Source organism: Talpa occidentalis, unplaced genomic scaffold, assembly GCF_014898055.3.
Source record: "Talpa occidentalis isolate TD23 unplaced genomic scaffold, MPIMG_talOcc4v2.1, whole genome shotgun sequence".
Lineage (NCBI taxonomy): Eukaryota > Metazoa > Chordata > Mammalia > Eulipotyphla > Talpidae > Talpa > Talpa occidentalis.
In genome coordinates this window covers 35,901,649-35,924,000 of record NW_026555331.1, presented here as the reverse complement: position 1 = coordinate 35,924,000, position 22,352 = coordinate 35,901,649, and the positions used below count along the sequence as shown (strand labels likewise).

The 22,352-nt window shown below is 36.9% G+C and overlaps 1 protein-coding gene across 1 annotated transcript; it reads left to right on the top strand.

Moving 5' to 3' along the window:
- The first annotated feature begins 494 nt into the window (after positions 1-494).
- On the top strand, positions 495-22,092 carry CIBAR1 (CBY1 interacting BAR domain containing 1). The gene is made up of 9 exons (XM_037504193.2): positions 495-592; positions 1,117-1,351; positions 3,621-3,689; positions 5,857-5,958; positions 8,720-8,725; positions 9,989-10,093; positions 14,687-14,800; positions 19,870-19,989; positions 21,845-22,092. Exons 1-9 carry the CDS (start codon positions 567-569, stop codon positions 21,929-21,931), a joined length of 864 nt encoding a protein of 287 aa, XP_037360090.1. The 5' UTR covers positions 495-566; the 3' UTR covers positions 21,932-22,092.
- Positions 22,093-22,352: the final 260 nt, after the last annotated feature.

Genomic DNA, 22,352 nt, shown 5'->3' with positions numbered 1-22,352 from the left:
ACAAAGTAAGCACTGCTCCTCCAAAAGCAATTTCCCAGTACCCACATTTTCAGATTCCACAGAGAAGCTGCCAAGTTCTGAGACTAGATGTCACATAAGTAGAGACTGGTTCCCCAGTGACCTTAAGCTTTCTGGTCCCGTCCCAGTGCCTGGTTGATGGACTTTTTACCTCCTGTGCTCGCAGCCCAGCCTGGAGAAGCCGGAGGCGGGTGTTTGGCGGGCGCCGGGCTGCAGGAGGACGCAAGGGCGGCCCAGGAGCCGGCACCCGCCATCGCGAGGATCCAGACTGCGGGGCGCGCAGGACCCCGCGCAGGGGGCGCCGCCCGCCCGGGGCTTCCCCGCGAGGCTGGGGCCTTCCCGCGCCCCCGCCGCGCTCCCGCCGCCACCCGCGCTGACCGCGGGGGCGCGCGCCGCGTTGCCGTGGAAACGCGGGGCCGGCGCGGCGGCGGCGCACGGGGCGGGCTCTCTGGCTGCCGGCGGCGGCTCGGGCCGCAGCTCGAGCCCGGCGCCGCGGAGCCCCAGTCGTTGGGCCCCAGCCCCGGGTCCCCCGGCCTCCGCGGGGCAAGATGCTGAGGCGCAGCTTGGAAAGCCGGTAACAGCCCCGGGGCCCTACCTGCCCGACGCCCCCGCGCGAGGACCCGGGCGGGGAAGTGGCGCCTCTCTCCGCGGGGCCTGCGCGCCCGGTGTCTCCCTCGGGTCGGCGCTGGCCGGGCCCCCTGCGCGCCAGGGCCTGGCTCCCCGGGCTGCAGCGCGCCGCCGGGTCGGGGGGCGCCCCGGGCCGGGGGGACGCCGCTCCCGTGCGCCCCGGGCTTCGGCCCCAGCGCGGTTCCGGGCGGTGCGGATTCCGCCGGGCGGGCCGGTGCCCGGGGGTGCAGCGGGGCCGCCGCCGCCCGCTCAGCGGCGGGCGGGCCGGGTCGGCCTCTCTGCGCGCCCCTGCCCAGAGGCGAGGCCAGGCCCGGCGGGAGGGCCAAGGGGACGGGAGCCGGTGAGATCGTAGGCGGCGTTTGCCTTGGGAGCTGCAGAATGACCCGGCAATGTTTGCCTGTCAGAGGGACGTGAAGAGGAAGCCATCTCGTCTCTAATAAGAATTGATGTTTGTGTCACTTTTTCCTCCAGGGACGCTCAGACCAGACAACTGCAAGATGCTGTCACCAACGTGGAGAAGCATTTCGGAGAGCTGTGCCAAATCTTTGCTGCCTACGTGCGGAAAACTGCCAGACTGCGAGACAAAGCAGACCTCCTGGTGAATGAAATCAACATGTATGCCTCTACAGAGACCCCACATTTAAAGCAGGGACTGAAAAACTTTGCGGACGAGTTTGCCAAACTTCAGGATTATCGACAGGCAGAGGTATGGCCTGAGGTCTCGGCGTCATTGTTAAGAATGAGCCCTGAAGTTGTGGATGAAGCACCCCTGAAGACTTTTCACGTGTAATCTGCCCAACTTCAGTGGCCAACACACATTTTCATGTCTGTAACATTGTGTGAGTCTATTAAAGGGCAGCTTTCAGCGATTTTACCATTTTTCACGCTAAACATTAGGGTGTCTTGAAGTCTTGAATTTCCCCACTTGCCAACTTTTGGCCAAGGGTAGCTACTTAGAGGGGTGGTACACAGTACCCATAGGGAAGAAAAGAAGCATGATTTGTGTCTTGTGTGCAGGTAAGTATGCTTTAACGTTATGTCTGGAAATGGAAGATGTTGGGAACTGTACTGTGGGTGAACTAGTAATAAATGGACAAGAGGTCTTTGCTCTGGAAAGGTGACCTGAAAAAGAAGCTCTGATTTCTATCGTGGATGCAAACCAGTACTGAGAATTTGCGGAGGTTTTTGCTTTGGTTTTTGTTTTTGTTTTGCTGCTGGGGAAAGAAGCAAGGTTCTGTTGTAATTGTTTTTATCTAAAAGCCCCCTTGTTCCTTTAACACCTCATAAGCACTTTCCCTATATTCTTATATTTATTTATATTAGGTTTCAGAAACAGGTTAAGGTGTCACAAGTTGCCCTGTTAGAGCTGCATTGCTTTTTTTAGTATTTTACTCATCAGTGTTTTGGGTCCTTTTTTAAAGCCTAAAAGAGAGATTTCAATTATCAAATAGAGAGGATGAAGATCTTTGAATATGTAATTGCTATTCATATAGAAAATTAAGGAGTAATTTCATTTGGGGATACTTTTTGGGAAAATGTTGAATTCTTATCAATTGACAATTCTTCTGTAATGAATAAGCAACTCTCAGTTATACATAACTGGAGACTTAACGTTTCGAAAATAATTTATACCTAGAGATAATCCTAAAACCCCATGTTCGGCAATAATTCCAATGCCTCTTTCTAGAAAACTTTGATGCCATTATCAAATAGCAAAGTGAATTGATTTACATTTGTTCTCCTTTTTATTTCCCTTGCTTACCAAATGGTGGAGGTGCTAATGAACAATGAACAAAAGGTAGGCAACAAAAAGGAGAACAGAAAAAGGATGAATAATCCATACACTGATAAGTCAGTGTATGGATTATTAGAAATGGTATAAACTATCCTGAATAGTCATCGTTTTGATTTTAAGCTTCCTAATATTTAAATGCTCAATGAGAGGTTAATTTTCTTCATTTTCCTAAAATCTTTCAAAATGAAATATTCATATACGTTTTGCTTATAGAAACTAAAGAAAAATCAATATGAAATTAAAATATATTCATTAATTAGATATGCATGTATTAAAAAAGGATTTCCTGCTACAAAAATAATATATGATCATTTATTAAATATAGATCATCCTGTATTACCTATTCTAAAAAAGAAAATTTTAATATCCAAGAGTTATTTTTCTTATGTTATAGTTATATACTTAACCTTTATTATGTTTCTTCAATGCCTTCTTCTAGTACTATTAGTAAAAGAAGCCATTACTCAAAATGTGATAAAAATTGTAATGTGTAAGAAAAACTGTTTAGTTCTAAAATTAAAGAGAGATCAGCCATAGTTTGACAACTCAGCAACACTGAGACCATTTATCATGATCTCTAACTTTGATAATTTACAAATGACTTCCCAGGAAAAATATGTAGTGAATACAGTGGTCTCTCTTAGCTTTGTTGCTTTCAAGGATTGTGTTGCTCTAAATATTTACAATACATTTTATCTTTCAGCTTTGATGTTCTTATCTGGTAAGTTGGACTGTTACATTTCAAAGATAATGTGTGTATAGTAGTCAACACCATGGTACACACTGAAAGTGGTAGCTGTATTAAAATCTGAGATGTCTTCAAAACTTACTTAAGAGCTACTACTTTAAGGTAGAAAAGTAATAATTCAGGGATAATGGTGTAGCAAGAATAAACTCCTTGGTAACCTGAGACATTTCTTGTCATATTGAATACTAGGTGTTTTTCTGCATGTGTGTTTACTGTATATTTTAATGGTTTTTAATGTGAGTTTAGTTCAGAATCTTACGCACTTCTGGTAATTATTTATAAAGTCAAGTTAAACTGTAACATTTTAATCAAAATTTGTAAAAAAAATCTGTGTAGTAATTATGTTCTTGTTATAACACGGGTTTTATTTCAGAATTTGAATTTTGATGTTTACATTTCTTTTCAGTTATATTTTATAATAATTTTTAATAGGTTGAAAGACTTGAAGCCAAAGTAGTTGAACCTTTGAAAGCTTATGGAAGCATTGTAAAAATGAAACGAGTAAGTAAATTCATTTTTTTCTACTATTAGCAAATATTCTGGCAAAGAGTATGAGGTTTCCAGTAAATATTTTTTTTTTTAATTTTATAGAGGCATGTTTATTTATTTATGTATTTATTTATTTGCTTGTTTTGTTTATACATGCACTGGGTACAGTCAGAAGCGCAGGAGGGTGAGAGAATTCACCAGAGCCAGAGCAGGGAGCAGAGCAGGCAGAAGGACCGAAGTACACTGCTGAGGGGAGCAGCGGGCCGCAGGAGAGGTCTGCGCGCCATGTGGGACCCTCCTCTGGTGGCCGGGGAGCAGCCGGGGATCAAACCGGTGCCGCAGAGGCTGCGGGCAGGTTCGCAAACCAGCGCTCAACCGCTGCGCCACCGGGGAGGCCCTCCAGTAAATATTTTTTAATAAAATACACAAAATAGTGTTGAATCATTCTTTCTGCACACTCTGGAGCATCATTTCTTAGAATTTAATGGAATTTTTTTTAATAAATTTTATTTTTATATTCCCCATACAATTGCAACCCCCTTATTTTGACCCCAATCCCTCCCCTCCCCGCCCCCCACCCCCCATAGAGTGTCTCTGGTTCATAGTTGCTTGTTGATTTTGATTTTCACTTTCTTATAGTTATTCATTTTCCTGGTCCCTTATTTAAGTTTTCTAGATTCCTGCTATGAGTGAGACCATCCGGTATTTTTCTTTTTCTTTCTGGCTTATTTCACTGAGCATGATCCCTTACAGCGCCATCCATGTTGCTGCAAATTGCATGTGTTTATCTTTTTTGAATGCTGAGTAATATTCCATGGTATATATGTACCACATCTTCTTGATCCAGTCATCTATTTTTGGGCATTTGGGTTGTTTCCAAAGCTTAGCTATTGTAAACAGTGCTGCTATAAACATAGGGGTGCAGGTGCTCTTTGGAATTGATGTTTCTGTGTCCTTTGGGTAAATACCTAGGAGTGGAATTGCTGGATCATATGGAAGCTCTATGTTTAGTAGGTCCAGAAATCTCCACACAGCTCTCCATAGTGGTTGGACCAATTTGCACTCCCACCAACAGTGCAGGAGAGTTCCTTTTTCTCCACACCCTCGCCAACATTTGTTGTTGCTAGTTTTTTTAATATGTGCCATTCTCACTAGTGTAAGATGGTATCTCATGGTAGTTTTGATTTGCATTTCCCTGATTACAAGTGAATTTGAACATTTTTTCATATGCCTGTTGGCCATTTGCATTTCCTCTTCCGAGAAGTTTCTTTTTAGCTCTTCTGCCCATTTTTTGACTGGACTGTTTTCTTTGTTGTTGTTGAGTCTCATCAGCTCTTTGCAGATTTTTGTGATCAGTCCTTTATCATTAGTGTTGTGTGCAAAAATGTTCTCCCAGTTGTGGGGTTTCTCTTTGTTTTTGTTATTGTCTCTTTTGCTGTGCAGAAGCTCTTTAATTTGATGTAGTCCCAGCTGTTTATCTTTGCCTTCACTATCACTGCTTTGGGTGATGTGTCTGTAAAGATGTCTTTGATGTGCGTATCACGTAGTGTTTCGCCTGTATTTCCTTCTATGTATTTTATGGTTTCAGGTCTTATGTCTAGTTCTTTAATCCTTTAATGGAATATTTTAAATGAACTTACTAAATGTACTATGTAGCAACATGAAGCATTATTGTGAAAGCTCTAAAATATTTGTGTTTGCAGTCATGAGTAATATATAGACAAATTATTTTTCTAAACGAATGTTTGCATTTCTATTTTAAAGTTGACAATAACATGCAGGCTAAAAATGAGTGTAGCAAACTTTGTATTTTTTAAGTTACTGAGGTATTTTTTATATGCAGTAAAATTCTCCCCTTTTAAATGTTCCTTGCATTTTAACAAACACATATACACATGTAATGGCCATAACCATCCAAATGTTACATAAATACATATAATAGTCTATATAGTTATAAGTTTGCACTGAAATCTTGTCTGTGTTACTATTTTGAGAGGATAACACACATGTATACACTCTCACCCACAAAGACACACACACTGGTTATGTAACAGTAATGATTACTATGGGGATGGTACCTGCATAAAACAAAGAGGATTATCCTATTTTTAAAACACAATGTGTGGATTTCATTTCTTATATCAAAGATTTTTATTAACCAAAAAATGCTTATTTGCAGGATGACCTCAAAGCAACATTAACAGCAAGGAATCGAGAAGCTAAGCAGTTAACTCAATTAGAAAGAACACGCCAGCGCAATCCATCTGATCGGCATGTTATTGTATCCTTTGAATTTGGGTCTTTAAAAAAATGTTTTGTAAGGTATGCATACACAAGTAAATACATACTGAAATTTTACATTTCTACTCTTAAATGGGCAGAGATTGGAATATAAAGATTAACTGAAATACATGCATTTAGAAATTCTCACTACAGAAATTAGCTCATTTTAGAACCTCCCTGGTAGTGCAGGGGTTAAAGTTTCAGTGCTATCAAGCTATCCCCAGTCACTGAGGCATGAGTTCTGTTCGACATCCAGCCAGGGAGCTGACCCACATGGCTCAGCAGATCTCTCCTGTCTTACCCACTGCTCCCCTCAGCAGTGTATTTCAGTGGATCTGCCGTTCTGCTCCCCACTCTGTTTCTGGTGAATCCTCTCCCCCCCCCTGCATCTCTGACCTACACCCCAGTTTTTGTATGCATAAATAAATAAAAAGCTCATTTTAAAGAAAATATACCACTTAATTCAATCCCCTTTCTTGTTTTTCATAATAGATGTTCAAAAAATAAAGCACTTATAAATGTAGATGCTTTATAGAGCATCCAAATTCAAAATTTGGAGCTTTTTCCCACATGACTAATTATAAGATGAATGTATAAAGATCTATCTTTAATCTTAATATATCAGTACTCTCTCTGCCCTACTTTTGAGAAAGGAAGGTGTATAATTGAGATTCCACAGCTAGAAACAAATCTAGATTAAGGAGTATCTACTATTACAAGGTTCTTCTGTTAAGAATGACTATTTCTTAACTTAGAATGTGCTTTGTTTATGACAAAATGGAATAGAAAATAATACCTACTTGCCAGCACTGGGAGAGGTACAATTGTATAGAAAGTACTAATTTTTCCCACTGCCTTTTTCCTATTCTTTCTTCTATGTCTCCTTCCTGCTTCCTTAAGGTTTTTACTGCCCAGCTCAGCCAGAAACCATTTGAGGAGTGATTCTTTGGGGGCGTTAGAGATTCCAGAACACCTCCATTCCTGAGGGTAGCGAATTGGTTCTATGACAATTGCCTGGTCCTCCTTCCTTTGTACCAAAGGTACATAAGCCCAACCTTGTAATAAAAGTGGGCAGCCAAAGGGCTGGGGCTGCCCATTGAAGGCTGGGATAGGAACATCTAGAATGCAGTTGAGACTTAACATCTGCAAACTGGAGATTACAGAGTATGGACATACTCTATAAGCAAATCAGACACACCAAGGAATACTAGAAAATTCATAACTGACAACTAGAGAATAAGGTGTGGCCAGGGAGTGTCACAGATTTAAGAATTAAGCCAGAGGTTAGTATGTTGTCGTTTTGTTTGGAGGAGAGTACCTGAAGGATGAAACCTAAAATCTAAATGTAGAATCTTGAGCAATTGGCAAGACTGAATAAAGGGTATTGGGATGGACAGTCAATACAGAAATAAATCTGCTTGTAAGGCAAAGAATCTGGCTGTCTTAGATGCTCTACTATAAAAACTACTGTGGAGGAGGTAGTCTTATACCTAGAATCATGTCTGTGTATTCATATGGGGGGAAATAAATAACAACTGAATAGATTATTACTATCAGTGAATTGTTTGAGTCATTCATTGGGAAAGATCTGTGACTCCAGTTGATTTTGACAATCTGAGACAAGAAAATAAAAGACAGTGTAAATACACATATAATGTATTCAATACAAATATAAAAATATGCAATCATAGCATCATATAATGTTTACCTAGATAAACCCTTAGAATTCATCTATTAAAAAGAAGCACATTAAAGTCAATGTGTAAAATAAAATGAAGTAGCTCTGATAGAAGAGGATGGGGTAAATTGTTCCCAGACTGCCTGCCCAGCCCCCAAAACCCCTGTAACAAAATTTGAAAAACACTAACCTAACTCATCCTATTTAAAACCATTGTTCACTCATAACTTATTCCATTAAATATATTTACATCCTTAGAGTCATATAGTATATTTTAATCAAAAGTGTTTCCTACTCAAATTGGTACATTATAGGATTTTTGAAGAATTTTCAATAATAGAAATCTATATCCTCTTTGCTAAAAATAGCTGTGTGTAGGCAAGTTGCAATGCTGAAGTAAAAGAATTTGAGACTAAGAAATGTTGACTTTAAGAAGTTGCTAGATGGTGAAATATTAAGATACGGATATCTCAGCCACGAGTTCTGCTTCCACACTTTTCTAGTTTAGCCAACTCTTAACAACCTGTAAAAATTTTAACAGAATTCTCAAATGGAGGGGAAATATGTAAGCCAAAAGTAGCTGAAAGAATTACATCAGTCCATGTAATAAACAGTATTGGGAAATTACTCTGCTTGAGTATTCTCATTAGTAAAAGTTTGACATGCATCAAGTAACTTAGAAATTTTTCATATTGATTTTCAAAGGAAATCACTTTCATTTTGATTTTCCCATGGTAAGTTTATATTGTTAAAAATCCCAAGCCCAATAATAAATTGTTTTTGATTACTGATTATGACTAAAAGTCAAGTTTATATGGTTTTTAAAAATTTTATACCCTACATGACAAATGTATACACACACAAACACACACTTTGAAATCTTTGAGGTATGAATATATTTTTTAATGCTTAGTATGTTGAAATTGTGTATTTGAATTAACCTAATTTTAAGACTGTACAATTAATACAAAGTTGTAATGATCTAATTGCAGAACATAGAATTTTGTAAGGGTATATGATTTAAATTTATTTTTAAAAATTGTTCTTTGAAATGTATTTTTTCCTTTATGAAAAATTTCAGTCACAGGTGGGTAATAAAGTGGTGTGTCAAGAGATGGACCCTTGTAGTAAACCCTTTTACTTATTTCATTTTAAACATTTTCTTGGGAAAGAAACCAAATGTCAGAATATTATATGTTGCAAAACTTTGATGACAAGTATAAGCTTTTTTCTATGAATTAACTCTTAAATGATAATATGTGATACACTACTAGCAAAGTAAACAAAACTTTATTAGAAAGAATTTAACCAGAAAATTGGAATATGTCTTTTTTAATCTCTATGCTAACTGCTTAACAAAAAAATTAAATATTTTGGAGTAACTATTGTTCTAAAGAAGAGATGCTTTTTTTAACAGAAATACATGATTAGATTGGAATTGTTCTATATCTTACTGTGGCCATTATATATGGTTTTTGAACTCTTGAACTGTAACTAGAATAAATGAGTAACAAGTTTTTAAAATTTTCATGTAATTTTAATTGATTTAAATTTCAGTAGCCACATGTGCCTAGTGGCCACCAAACAGATCATATAACATTGACCTAGATAGCATCAATACTTGTCATTAGCATGTGTTAAGCAAAGCATTAGACTTGCCATCTAATTTATTAGTTTCTGAGATACATATTTTGTAATAGGTATTAATTAAACAGTAACATTGTTACTATTATATAATTACTTATATTACAAGCTAATAATATAACTTATAAGTAATTATAAGCTATAATATATATATTATAGTAATTATTAGCTTATAAGAACATTCAAATAGAAATCCCATATTAAAATAAATATTTGTAATTTATTCTAGCTATCTGATGAGGATATTACAGTGTTAGAAACATTTAATACACTGGGAGAACTAGAAAATTAAAAATATTTATGAAAATACTTATGTTACAAGTCTTTTCTTTTGGGGTGAGAAAGGGTAAGAAGAGTGAATAAAAAGAATAGTATGACAAATGGGACAGATAGTGACAGGTGAAAGCAGAAATATAGAATATTGTTCTGTAGTAAATTGTCCAAGGGTGATATTGAAAAAAATTATTTTATGAAAGGAAAGAGTTCTTTTGCTTGAGATCATGACCATGTCACTTAATAGATTTAAAATTCTTTTGCTGCATGTGTTTATAATGTAGAACATTTTTATTTTATGCAGCAAAATACACTGAACAATTTACACTTATGCCAAAAAGCCAGTAGTGCTATGATAGCATTTACAGATGACTCAGCTGAATAAATTCCAACTTGATTTTTCTGTATCTTTGGTTGGGGAACACTTTTGTAGGCAGAAACCGAATTACAAAGAGCTACAATGGATGCTACCCGAACAACTCGACATCTGGAGGAAACTATTGACAATTTTGAAAAGCAGAAAATAAAGGATATAAAGGTAATAAAGTAACTCTTCGATTCAAAACATGTTTCCTAACTTTATATTTTTGCTTTATTTAACTATAAAAAATTTAAAATACTATGATGATTTTTTTTAGCCCATAAATAGCCCATGTGAAAAATACAAGTGAAAATATAGAAAACATTATTTTCTTATGGAATCAATGATGTATATATTTCTTATGGAATCAATGATATTATTTTTCTTATGGAATCAATGATGTTTGGGCTACATTCCCAAACAAAGGCCAGATAGCCTACTTTTAACACTAATAATACTTAATCAAAGGGAACTAACAATTATTATTTTTATGTATTCTGCATTATTCCAGTCCCTTGACATAAATTATCTTTTAAACTATATAGCAATTTCATAAGAATGAAGTAATGTTACCATATTTTATATAAAAATTATGCAGAAATATAAAGTAACTTAACCCAGAATGTCACAGCCCAAAGCTGAGCTATAAAACAATACTGTATTTTAAAATGCTGTGCTTTCCATTATAATATACTATCATTAACTTTATAGCATAAAGCTTTCTAATAGTTGTATATCATCAATAAATAGGATAATGGTAGCCAACATATAACTTGCATCCACTGTGATGTGGTATCACACTAAGTGTCACCTTTATTTTTTTGTAACACTTTACTAAATCTGAAACCTCAGGCTCATGGACCTCACAAGGTCTTCAGTGACTTTTTCATAGGCATCTTGGAAAGATTTTAAAAATTGCTTATGACCATCTTAAAACATTTAAAACAACTCATCTAAAGATGCCTTTGGCTCACTGCAAATTTTCCTGGAGTAAGCTTTAAAAAAAAAGCATTTTTGTGATTTTACAACTATTGACCAAAAAAATCCTGCTTTCAGAAGTTATATTATCAATAAAATAAGCAGCATTTGCCACTTACATCATTTTTTTCCACAATCCATAAAACAAAAATCCATTCATTTGTACTTTTTTTTTTTAATTTCCTATCATAGTTTAAAAGGATTTCAAACCTTTGATTTTTCTGATAAACCAGGCTCAGAGGTTTCTGGTGTGATCCTGAAGATCAAAAAGTATTTAAAAGCCTCTTATGGGAGGGGGGTTAGGCCCTCCATCGTGGCACAGGGGTTAAGGTCACAGTGCTATCAAGCTTTCACCAGCTACTGCAGCATAAGTTCGTCCTGGCCAGGGAGCTAACCCAGCAGACCTCTCCTGTCTAGCCCCTGCTTTCCTCAGCAATGTATCTCAGTAGATTTCCCTGTTCTGCTCCCCACTCTCTCTGGTGAATCCTCTCACACACAAACCCTGCACCTCTGGCCTACACCCCAGTTCTTGTATGCATTTTTTTTTTTTTTAAAAAGCCTCTTAATTCATTCTACACTCTGCTGTGTAATGGTAGACTGCTACTTAGGGAAGCTTCCTAGGACTAATACCTTCACCGAGGTGGCAGAGTATAGGCAGTTGCTGAAATCCCCTCTAAAATTGAGGGAGAATAGAAGGAAGTTTATTTAAATAATTAGCTTTAACCTAAAAAATGAATATGGAGACATGAGGTGTGAGCCCTTTCATTTCCAGTGAAGGGTTTTAGTGATAGGAATCCTCACTCCACCACAATTTCTCGTGCCTCCAGATTTTTTTATACAAGGTACTTTGTGCCTACTCACTACAGTGTTCACCTGTATGCTGAACCTTCTATATATGTTGTTAATTTCCTGAACACCAATAATTAATAAAACTAAACTGGACAAAAAGAGTGAGTACAGATTTCCAACTACAGTTCCTACTGCCTTTAATTCCCCAAAATAAAAGGACATGGAAAGAGGACTGCCATGGAGAGTACACAGAGAAGAGAGTTTCCAAGCTTTTCTCTTTGTCTACTGTATTTGTCTCTGGAAAAGGGAAGGCTCGCATGGTCACCAAAAAAAAAAAAAAGAAACCTCCTTTTTTAAAAATTGAGAATATAACCCATATCCTATAAAATTCCAATTTAAAATGTACATCTCAATGGTTTTTAGCTTGTTCAGCTATATGTAATCATCACCACTCAATTTTAGAACATTTTCATTATCTCAAAGTGAGACCTAGTATACTTTAGCTTTGCCTCCCTGCATCCTCATATCCCTAGCCCAAAGCAACCAACATTAATTTCAAATCTCTATGGTTTTGACTATCCTGGACATTTCATATGAATGGAATCATAAAATAATGATTTTTGTAACTAGCTTTCATTTGGCATAATGCTTCCAAAGTTCATCCATATTATATCATGTATCAGTATTTCATTCTTTTCATGGCTCAATAACATTCCATTAATTACATGGATATTACATTTTATCCATTCATCAGTTGATTAATACGTGGGTCATTTGTACCTTTTGACTTTTATGATTTATAACATTTATAACATTTTATAACATAAGTTTTAGTATGGACATAAATTTGCATTTCTCTTAGGTATATACCTAGCTGAATTGCTAGGTCATATAGTAACTATCTTTACTCACTTGACAAACTGTGAGACTGTTTTCCAAAGTGGTTGAATATTCCCACCAAAAGTATATAAGGGTCCCAGTTTCTCTGCATTCTCACCAGCCCTCACTGTTCATCAGACTTTTTCATTCTAGCCTCCCTAGTAGATGTAAAGTCATATCTCATTGTAGTTTTCATTTGCCTTTCCCTGCTGATGCTTACTGGATATTTGTATATATTTAAGGAAATTTCTATTTAGACATTTTGCCAATATTGTAACTGGGTTGTCTTTATTATTCAGTTGTAAGATTCTTTAAATATTCTAGTACAAGTACCTTACCAGATATGATTTGCAGTTATTTTCTCCCATTCTGTGGGTAATCTTTTCACTTTCTTGGTGTGTCCCTTGAGGCTAAAAGTATTTAATTTTGATGGTCCAGTTTATAGTTTCTTTTGCTGTGCATGATTTTAGTGTCATATCTATTACCAAATCCATTATCATTAAAGGCTTATCCCTGTTTTATCCTGTTTTATAGTTTTCATTGTTACATACAAGTCTCTGATCCAGTTAATTTTTGCATATGGTGTGAGCTAAAGGTTAAACCTCATTCTGTTACATCATAATCCAGTTCTTTCAGGACCATCTGTATAAGAAACTATTCTTTCCCCATTTAATTGTCTTGATACCCCTGTTGAAAACCAGTGACATGGTTTCTGGACTCTCATTCTCTTTCATTGCTCTACATGTCTGTCCTTATCCTGATACCACACTGTTCTGATTAGCATCTGCTTTGTAATAAGTTTTAAAATCAAGGTGTGTGAGTTCTCTTCTTTGTTCCCTTTTAAGATTGTTTTGGCTAGTCTAGATCTGCATAATGCTGTTTACTGCTAGTCAGTTGCTAGTCCAATATGCCAAAGCCCTCTGTGACCTATATGAAGGGTCATTATTAGTCATAGTTTTAAGTCTTTTATACCAGAGCTCACTCTGTACAGACTGATACAAGTGCCTAACAAAAGGGATATCTTCAACTACAGATGTTTCCATTGGGTGGAACCCTGTTTTAATACTCTCAAATGTTTTTCTAATCCTTAAGAACGGAAATGGGGGGAGAAAAACAATCATAGGACCCTGATGAATATCAGTCTGCTATCTACCACAGTACAGGTCATTCCTGTGTGGGTGGTTACTATAGCAGAACAGGGATGAAGGGAAGAGGGTCTGTGACTATTGCCTTATTACCTAACCCATACTTTCCATCTTGCCCCTTTAAGAACGATGCTTGGGTTTTTACTACCCAGTTCTTATTCTGCCCACTTCTTTCTACATTGATAACTCTGTTTTTTTATTTTGATAAGGGACAAGAAGGTGAAAAAAAAAAAACAGATCCAATTTTAATGGAAACTTGTATGATTTGCATCCTTTCCCTATCTATAAACTATCTCACCCCCATTTAAACATCTTCATTCTCTTTACTCATGATCTTCTTGTCAAGTTTTCATCATAGTTAGTGTCTACCTGCACAGTTTATTTGTGAGAGAAATGTTGATTCCAGCAAGCACAGCATAGTTCAGTAAGAGCTATAACCTTTGAGGAATCCAGATCCAACTGTCAACATTCTAGCAGTAACTCTGACAAGTTATATAAACTAGAAAGTTCTATGCAAAAGTGCCATTATCAGCTGTAGAAATACCATTATTACCCTGTAATTCCTTTGTGGTTAGAGAATACAAGTAACATATACTCAGAAAAAAGCTAATGGGATTCAAAAAGCATTCTTTTAAATATCTGTTTTAGTTACTAAAATAACAGTTTCAGAACTGAATTGCTCTAATACAGGCAAGTGGTAACGTAATGGCATACATTTTAGTCAAACTTGTTTTTATCAAAAATGTCAATTACAAGGTATAAATAGAATTGATTATAAAAGGGGAAGGAAAGTGAATGGTGACATGCTGCAAAATTTCTTTGTAACTTTTTATTCTAGCAGCTATCATTTGTACTTTATTTGCCCTTTAGAAAAATAGGTACTTCTGTATTTCATAAAATGCCAAAATTACAGTAAGTTATAATTACTCACTTCACAAGGCAAATTATGATTATTTAAATTTAGATCTTTCTTTTTCAGACTATATTTTCAGAATTTATCACCATTGAAATGTTATTTCATGGCAAAGCTTTGGAGGTCTATACTGCTGCCTTCCAAAATATACAGAAGATTGATGAAGAAGAAGATTTAGAGGTAGGCCTATGTATAAGCATAGTTCTGTTAATATGGAAATGTTTCTGAGAACATTAGTTTATGTGGGTAAAATACCTTAAATTAGAGCAATGAAATGGTTTCTATGTAACTATGTGCACTCCCAAACATTGGAATTTTGTGATTTTCTGTTCAACTTTTTCACATTAACCATGGTAAAGTTCCAAGAGTTAATTTATTAATAGCTAGGAAAATAGAATCTAAATAAAGCTATTTAACTTTTTTAATTTCATTTAACTAACTAGAAATAATGTCATCTTTTTTACTGAAAAAGGCTATATACTCTCATGATGTAAGCAGAATTCTCTATTTTAAGAGATAGAATTTAAAAGTGCCTGCTATTTGACAAGTTTGAAAATTCCCCAATTATTTTTCTTACAAACTTACCTATTCATAAAATGAAAGCCTTCAGCTTTCTCTTTAGCTATTCAGCTGGTTCCAGGAAATTTATTTCAGTAAAACCAGATTATAGCTTAACTAAAGTGAAGAAGGGTACATATCCCAAAATCTGATTTCACAGCTACATCAGTTATGCTGTTTGCCAATGGATGGCTTCCTACATGTTCATTCTTTCAAAATTCTAAAATTTCTTAATTTTTATTCCTTTTCATGTCTTACTTTTTGAAAAACATGATCTTTAATCTGCCATTTGTAAAATAACAAGAAATGATTTTAATAGTGATTACTTTGGGTCAGCTACTGTCCTCCCATCAACTTGATAAAAATACCTATGCTTCATTTCTACGGATGAAAAACAGAGATACCTCGAGATTAAGAAACTTCCCAGAAGTTCTCAGAGCTAGTAACACAGCTGGGACCCAAACCCAAAAGTCTGGTATAGATGCTGTATTTTCATCCTCTCAACACTCTACTACCAGAAGTATGGCTCTTGATGATGTTTCCTGTAAGAAACAACACTGCATTGAGTAGCAGGTTCAAAATTGATTCCGCATTTTACCCCTAAGACTGGAGCTCCCTTTACAGGTGTAATAGTCTCCATTGTCTAATATCCTTGACATGCCATCTGTTTTCTAATAAACTGATACTAAAGTTTCTTCAAGCCCTTTGGTCCCCAAAGTTTTCCTTTTATTCCAGAGGCCATCAACATCTTTTTGTCACACTTTTTTTTTTAATATTCTTGGGGAGAGCACAACTGTTACGACCAAATCCTAATCAGCTAGCTAAGTAGTTTCTAAGAGGCAAGATTTCACGAAAAACTAAAGGTCTCAGGGCTGTGTGATACATTTGTTGAGTATTCACTTCCCCACACTCTCATGAGGCAACATTTAGCAAGTTAACTTCTTCACTCTTCAGTTTCCTTATCTATAAAAGATTTTTTAGTACTTATAACATGTTCATTCAACAACTGTTTTGCACCTATTATATGCCTGGTACCATTCTAAATACTGAGAATTTAGCATTATTAAGTTAGAAATGGCCGAAGTTGTAAAAGCAGAAACTTTAAAAATCTACCAGGATGTTTAGACATTTAATTGTTCTAGTTTTATAATGCAGCCAGCCCCATAAAGAAAAAATAAGGTGTGTTGTGGATATGTGATATAGGATTCTAAATAGGGTGGAGAACCAATGATTTTCTTAATTAGAAGCTTGAGAGATCAGCAAGAGGATGCCTGGCAACAATTTTCAGGCAGAGGACACAGACAGATATACAAAGATCCTGAGGTAGAAATGTCAATGAACTATAGGTAATGAGCTATTATTATTAGACCAGACAGAAATTGTAAAGAGAAAAGGGGAGGCGTTTGGGAAGAGTTGTGGAACCAAGGGAGTAAGATTATATCAAACAGGTACCAAGAGAAAGGGTCCTTTAAATACAAGGTTTCTTAGGAACAAGTAGAGAAAATATGCAGAAAGGACAGAGAAATAAATAACTTGATAGTCTCCTCGGCAATCTATGAGAACTGTTGAAAGTAATTTAGGTAACTTTTTGCAATTAGGTCTCTAGGTATATTGCAAACCATTTTATGTTCTTCACATAAAAAGCTTATCATTTTCAGCTTTAAATATCTCTATTCAATTCCTTCAGAGCTTATTCAGGACTGAGACTCATTCCTACAGATCTTGGACCATATTGGAACATACACTATTGCTCACATATTAATATTTCTCTAAAGCTGTTCTTCTATTGTAATTTTTAACCAGTTTAGACTCCTAAAGTTTATATATTGTCTTCCATTTCCCTCTTTTAATCTTATCTTTGCTAGAAAAAGTTTAAAAATTAATGTTCTAACAAAAATACCCCTTCCAAATATCAGTTAATAAGTCATCCAGTTTTTATATCTTATCAGGATGTCAGTGGTGCACATGAAAAAGTAACTGGGTCTTCAGTAACCTCTTAATGTAACATTTGAATTGTCCTCATTACAAGTAGCATTCTTTGCATTGTTTCATCCAGATTCCTTTTCTGTTCTGCAATTCCTTAAGACTTAAAAAATGGGCCTCCCTGGTGGCACAGGGGTTAAAGACACAGGGCTATCAAGCTATCAGAAGTCACTGCAGCACAAGTTCTATCCCTAGCCAGCCAGGGAGCTAACCCACATGGTGCAGCAGACCTCTCCTGTCTCACCCCTTGCTCCCCTCAACAGTGTATTTCAGTAGATCTGCCTGTTCTGCTCCCCACTGTCTCTGATGAATCCTCTCACCCCCTGCATCTCTGGCCTACATCCCAGTTCTTGTATGCATAAATAAATCTTTTTTTTAAGATTGATTTATTTATGCATACAAGAGCTAGGGTACAGACCAGAGATGCAGGGGGTGAGAGGACTCACCAGAGACAGAGTGGGGAACAGAACAGGCAGACTGACTGAAATACACTGCTTAGGGGAGCAGCGGGCGAGACAGGAGAGGTCTGCTGTACCATGTGGGTTGCTCCCTGGCCAGCCGGGGATTGAACTCATATTGCAGAGGCTGTGGACTGCTTCATAGTGCGGTGCTTAACCCTTGAGCCACCAGGGAGGCCCAATAAATAAATCTTTAAAAAAAAAAAAAAAAAAAGACTTAAAGAAACGTGTAAAGACATTCCCTTGCTTGGGTAATATTACTCATTCGGCAAAAGTGAATTTAGAACAGCTTATTGTCTTAAGCTACGAGTTCAAAGATAAAACAGGGCTCTTAGCTCTAAAAGAACTTACAACTAGTTATGGAAAGGTGTGGTTACAAACCAGAGAGATGAAAGCTGAACTGAGGGTATTAACAGTAGGAACTATTGACTGAAGAAAAGGGAAAGCAGAACAAGGGTGGCATTTGACTTGATTCTTAAAAGATGAATAAATTTGCTGTGGTTCCACGCTGAGTAACCACGTGTAGTAAGGTTTGCATATAGGTATACAGGCCACAATTAATATTCTAAGTAAAAAGTGGTGGGTAAATTTGGGCGATCTTTTTTTAAGGATTTATTTATTTATGCATACAAGAACTGGGGTACCGGCCAGAGGTGTGGGGGGGGTGAAGGGATTCACTAGAGACAGAGTGGGGAACAGAACAGGCAGATGGACTGATATACACTGCTGAGGAGAGCAGCAGGCGAGTCAGGAGAGGTGAGTGGGTAGCTCCCTGGCCAGGGATCTAACTCGTGCTGCAGTGGCTGCAGATAGCTTCATAGGTTGCATCTTAACCCCTTGCGCCACCAGGGATGCCCAAATTTGGGTGATCTCAAGCCTTGGATTTACTAAAGGCATTTGGAGGGCCTCCCCTGGTGGTGCAGCGGTTGAGCGCTGGGCTGCAAAGCTGCCCGCAACCTCTGCAGCGCCAGTTCAATCCCGGGCTGCCAGCGACGGCCCCACATGGCGCGACATACATCTCCAGCCGCGCCCGCTGCTCCCCTCAGCAGTGTTTCGTCAGTCTGTCTGTTCTGTTCCCCGCTCTGGCTCTGGTGAATTCTCTCATCCTCCCATGCTTCTGACTGTACCCAGTGCTTCTATAAATAAATAAAAAATCTTAAAAAAAATAAAAAATAAAAAAGGCATTTGGATTCTGGGTAGTCAGGAGCCACAAAGTTTTGTTTTCTTTTTTAATAAACATTGTGTTTTGATCTTTATTAAGGAAATTCTAAATAAGCTACAAATAGAGATGTGTAAATTAAAATAGACATACATCAGGTGAGAAAGTTAGGGAGAATACCCAGGCTTCTGGCTTGATCTACTATGTGTATGGGGAGGCCTTACATTGTAAGGGTCAATCTAATATAGTCACTAGGTCTAGGAAAACAAAAGATAGTTGGGACCATAAATGACTATCACAAGAGTATAGAGAACTGTTTGAAGAATGACCATTAAACACTGTGATAAGATCTTTCAGAGAAATTTATAAAAATAGGTTCAAGTAAAACCCTTTAAAAATATTTAAGATATTATTTTGGAATTGCCTAAATATTTCTATTAAAAATTTCTGGGATTTTTGCTGAGATTAAAAAATAATAAAAAAAAATAAAAATATTTAAGATGTTAAAAAGCAGAACAGAGCTGTGAGTATAAATAGTATCCCCAGAACATGAAGAGTTTAAAAATATCATTTATGGAAATGTTGTTTCAGGACAATGTCAGTGAAGACAAAGATGACTGGTGATTTTTGACACTACTACTTTAAGGAAAAAGAACTGACAAGTAATAGTATTCCAGATCCCTGAGATTAGAATCCATAAATTATAGTGATTCTAATTTATTATGTGATAGTGTATAAAAGTCCTTCAGTGCAGTTAAATTGGTAAAATTTGAGGATAGGCAGAACAGAAATAATCAAAGGTATCATTTAAAGCCTCCGTATTGACCTACTTTCCCTTTGAAGGTAAGAATTTTCGTATTTCCCCAGCAAAACCTCTCAAGTGATTGTTTCAGGACCCATCTTCATCTTACATGGTTCAAATAGAATATTTTAACTTTGCTCTTTTAAACTAAGACCTTTTAATTGTTTCAAATTTATAACTGAAGTTTTATTTATGGGGTGTGTTTTAAGAGTGTTAATAGACGTGAACTGAACATGACTTTCTACTTTTGACTGCTTAGTATATACTTGATGTTTTATCCTTGCAACAGGTATTCCGAAATTCACTGTATCCACCAGATTATTCATCTCGTTTAGATATTGTAAGAGCAAATTCTAAGTCACCTCTTCAGAGATCACTGTCAGCTAAGTGTGTATCTGGAACAGGACAGGTGAGCTAGAAACCAAACATCTAAGGAGTATGAGCTGCTCCTTTGGAATTGTTCATTTCTTTCTATCATATGACCTCTTTAATTTACCCTCTTCTTACCTTCTTTGACAGGTGCACTAGATGCATCTGTAATTTTTTATACCTTTCTATAATACACATTAAAGCAGAGTACTTGGGAACAGAGGTTGGAAAGGATAGAAGAATGCTAATCTATATTTATTCTCTAGTATAACATGAAGAACACAGATTATGAAGTCAAACTACTTAGGGTTTAATCCCACTATTAAGAGTTATTGGAAATTATACCTAAGGCGAGTTTATGCTGAATATTTTCATAAATCAAGAACTTTAGATAATGACCCTGTTTTTTCACTCTACATCCAAAAGCCTTGAGTTACCTGGTATGCAGAATGAGGGGTCAACAACCTTTTCCTATAGTCAGAGAAAACACCAGCTTTGTGGTCTAAGAGTAGTAATAAATATATTAACAAGTCAGTACGGCTGTTATAAGAAAGCTTTATAAAAACAGGAGGCCAGGGCCTCCCTGGTGGCGCAGCGGTTGAGCGCAGGGTTACGAAGCTGCCCGCAGCCTCTGCAACGCCGGTTCGATCCCCGGCTGCTCCCCGGCCACTGGAGGAGGGTCCCACATGGCGCGCAGACTTTTCCTGCCGCCCGCTGCTCCCCTCAGCAGTGTACTTCGGCCCTTCTGCCTGCTCTGCTCCCTGCTCTGGCTCTGGTGAATTCTCTCACCCTTCCGCACTTCTGACTGTACCCAGTGCATGTACAAACAAAACAAACAAACAAATAAATAAATAAATAAACAGGAGGCCAATTCCTCCTGATCTAGAGAGGTGTGTCCTTTCATCTAGCCATCAGAATTAAAACTTGAGCCAAATATTTTCAAAATACAACTTTGAGGTAAAACTGACCCAACACCTATTTTGGTTATCCTCTAGCCATTTATTTACTGCTTTGTATTTATACATCTCTCCCCTCAACCAAATTTTTATTATTCCAGCAGTAAGTTCCTAACACATAAATCCCAAACTACTATCATAGTACAAAGTTTTGACTATTTAGAATGTTACCCTAAGTTAGTTAACATCTTTGTAGCACTTTAGGCATTATCCCAGGGTTTCTCAACCTCAACACTATTGACTTTGGGCCAGATAACCTGACGAAGGAGGGTAAGTACTGTTCTGTCTTGTGCGTTGTATAGATGTTGCACAAATGTCTAGCCTCTACCCAAAAGATGTCACTAGCACACATGCCCAGTTGTGACAATCAAAACTGTCTTCAGGCATTGCCAAATGTCCCCTGGAGTTATAATTCACCCTCAAAAAGGTATGGAGGCAAGGTGAGCCAAGCGATAAATATCACAACCTAAAGCCTAAATTTCTTAACTCATTCCATTTAAATCATACTAGTTTTAAAGTTTAGTATTACAGCTGCACAAGTTGAAATATTTTATTTTTGCCATTGCTTTGATGATTCTCAAATACCTGTTTTTTTTGTGACAGTTATTTAAGTTAGGCCATTTTTCACACTAATCATAAACTGAAACTATACTTTGTACTGAAAGTCTTTTATGTTCTTGAAATACTGGTATTCAACTAGAATCAAATGGTTAATTTCAAATTTTTATTCAAAAAAATACACATGATGAATGAAAAACTTTGTGGTTGTTTTCAACCTTAAATACAATAATTCATAGGGAATTTTACATTACTAAAAATTGTTACATATGGACATTTTTCTGAAATATTTGTTCTGTTTTTTCCTATAACAGCATACAAGTAGATACAAAGCATGTAAAAATATTTTCAAGTATTTTTTAATGTGTTAACTTTTAATAGGTATCCACTTGTCGACTAAGAAAGGATCAACAAGCAGATGATGATGAAGATGATGAAGACGACTTAGACGTTACAGAAGAAAACTGATTTTCTTACATAAACTTATATTTCCATTTTCATCTTGAATGACTTGGAATTCAGGATTACTAAATTATAAAACTTTATACTGACTTGATACATTAAATTTCTACTGGAAATGGAAAAATAATTAAAGGAAATTCATGCTGACCAAAAATGAAGGTTTTAAAAAATACACAAAGTTTTTCCAGTCATTCATTTCAGTATCCTACCTAGTAGTATGTGGTTCTGTAGTGTTCCATTTTTTTTAACTATTTCAAAAGTATTTCATACCAATGCACTGTATTTACTTGAAGTAGTAGGTGACAAACAACCCAAAATCTTGTAATTCCACTTCCTTTAAGTAAAATACCCTGCTTTTATCACCAGAAAAGGATTCTAGAGAGTCCTTTTGATTAAATACAAATTTAATTCTGTAAAAGCTTTAAGC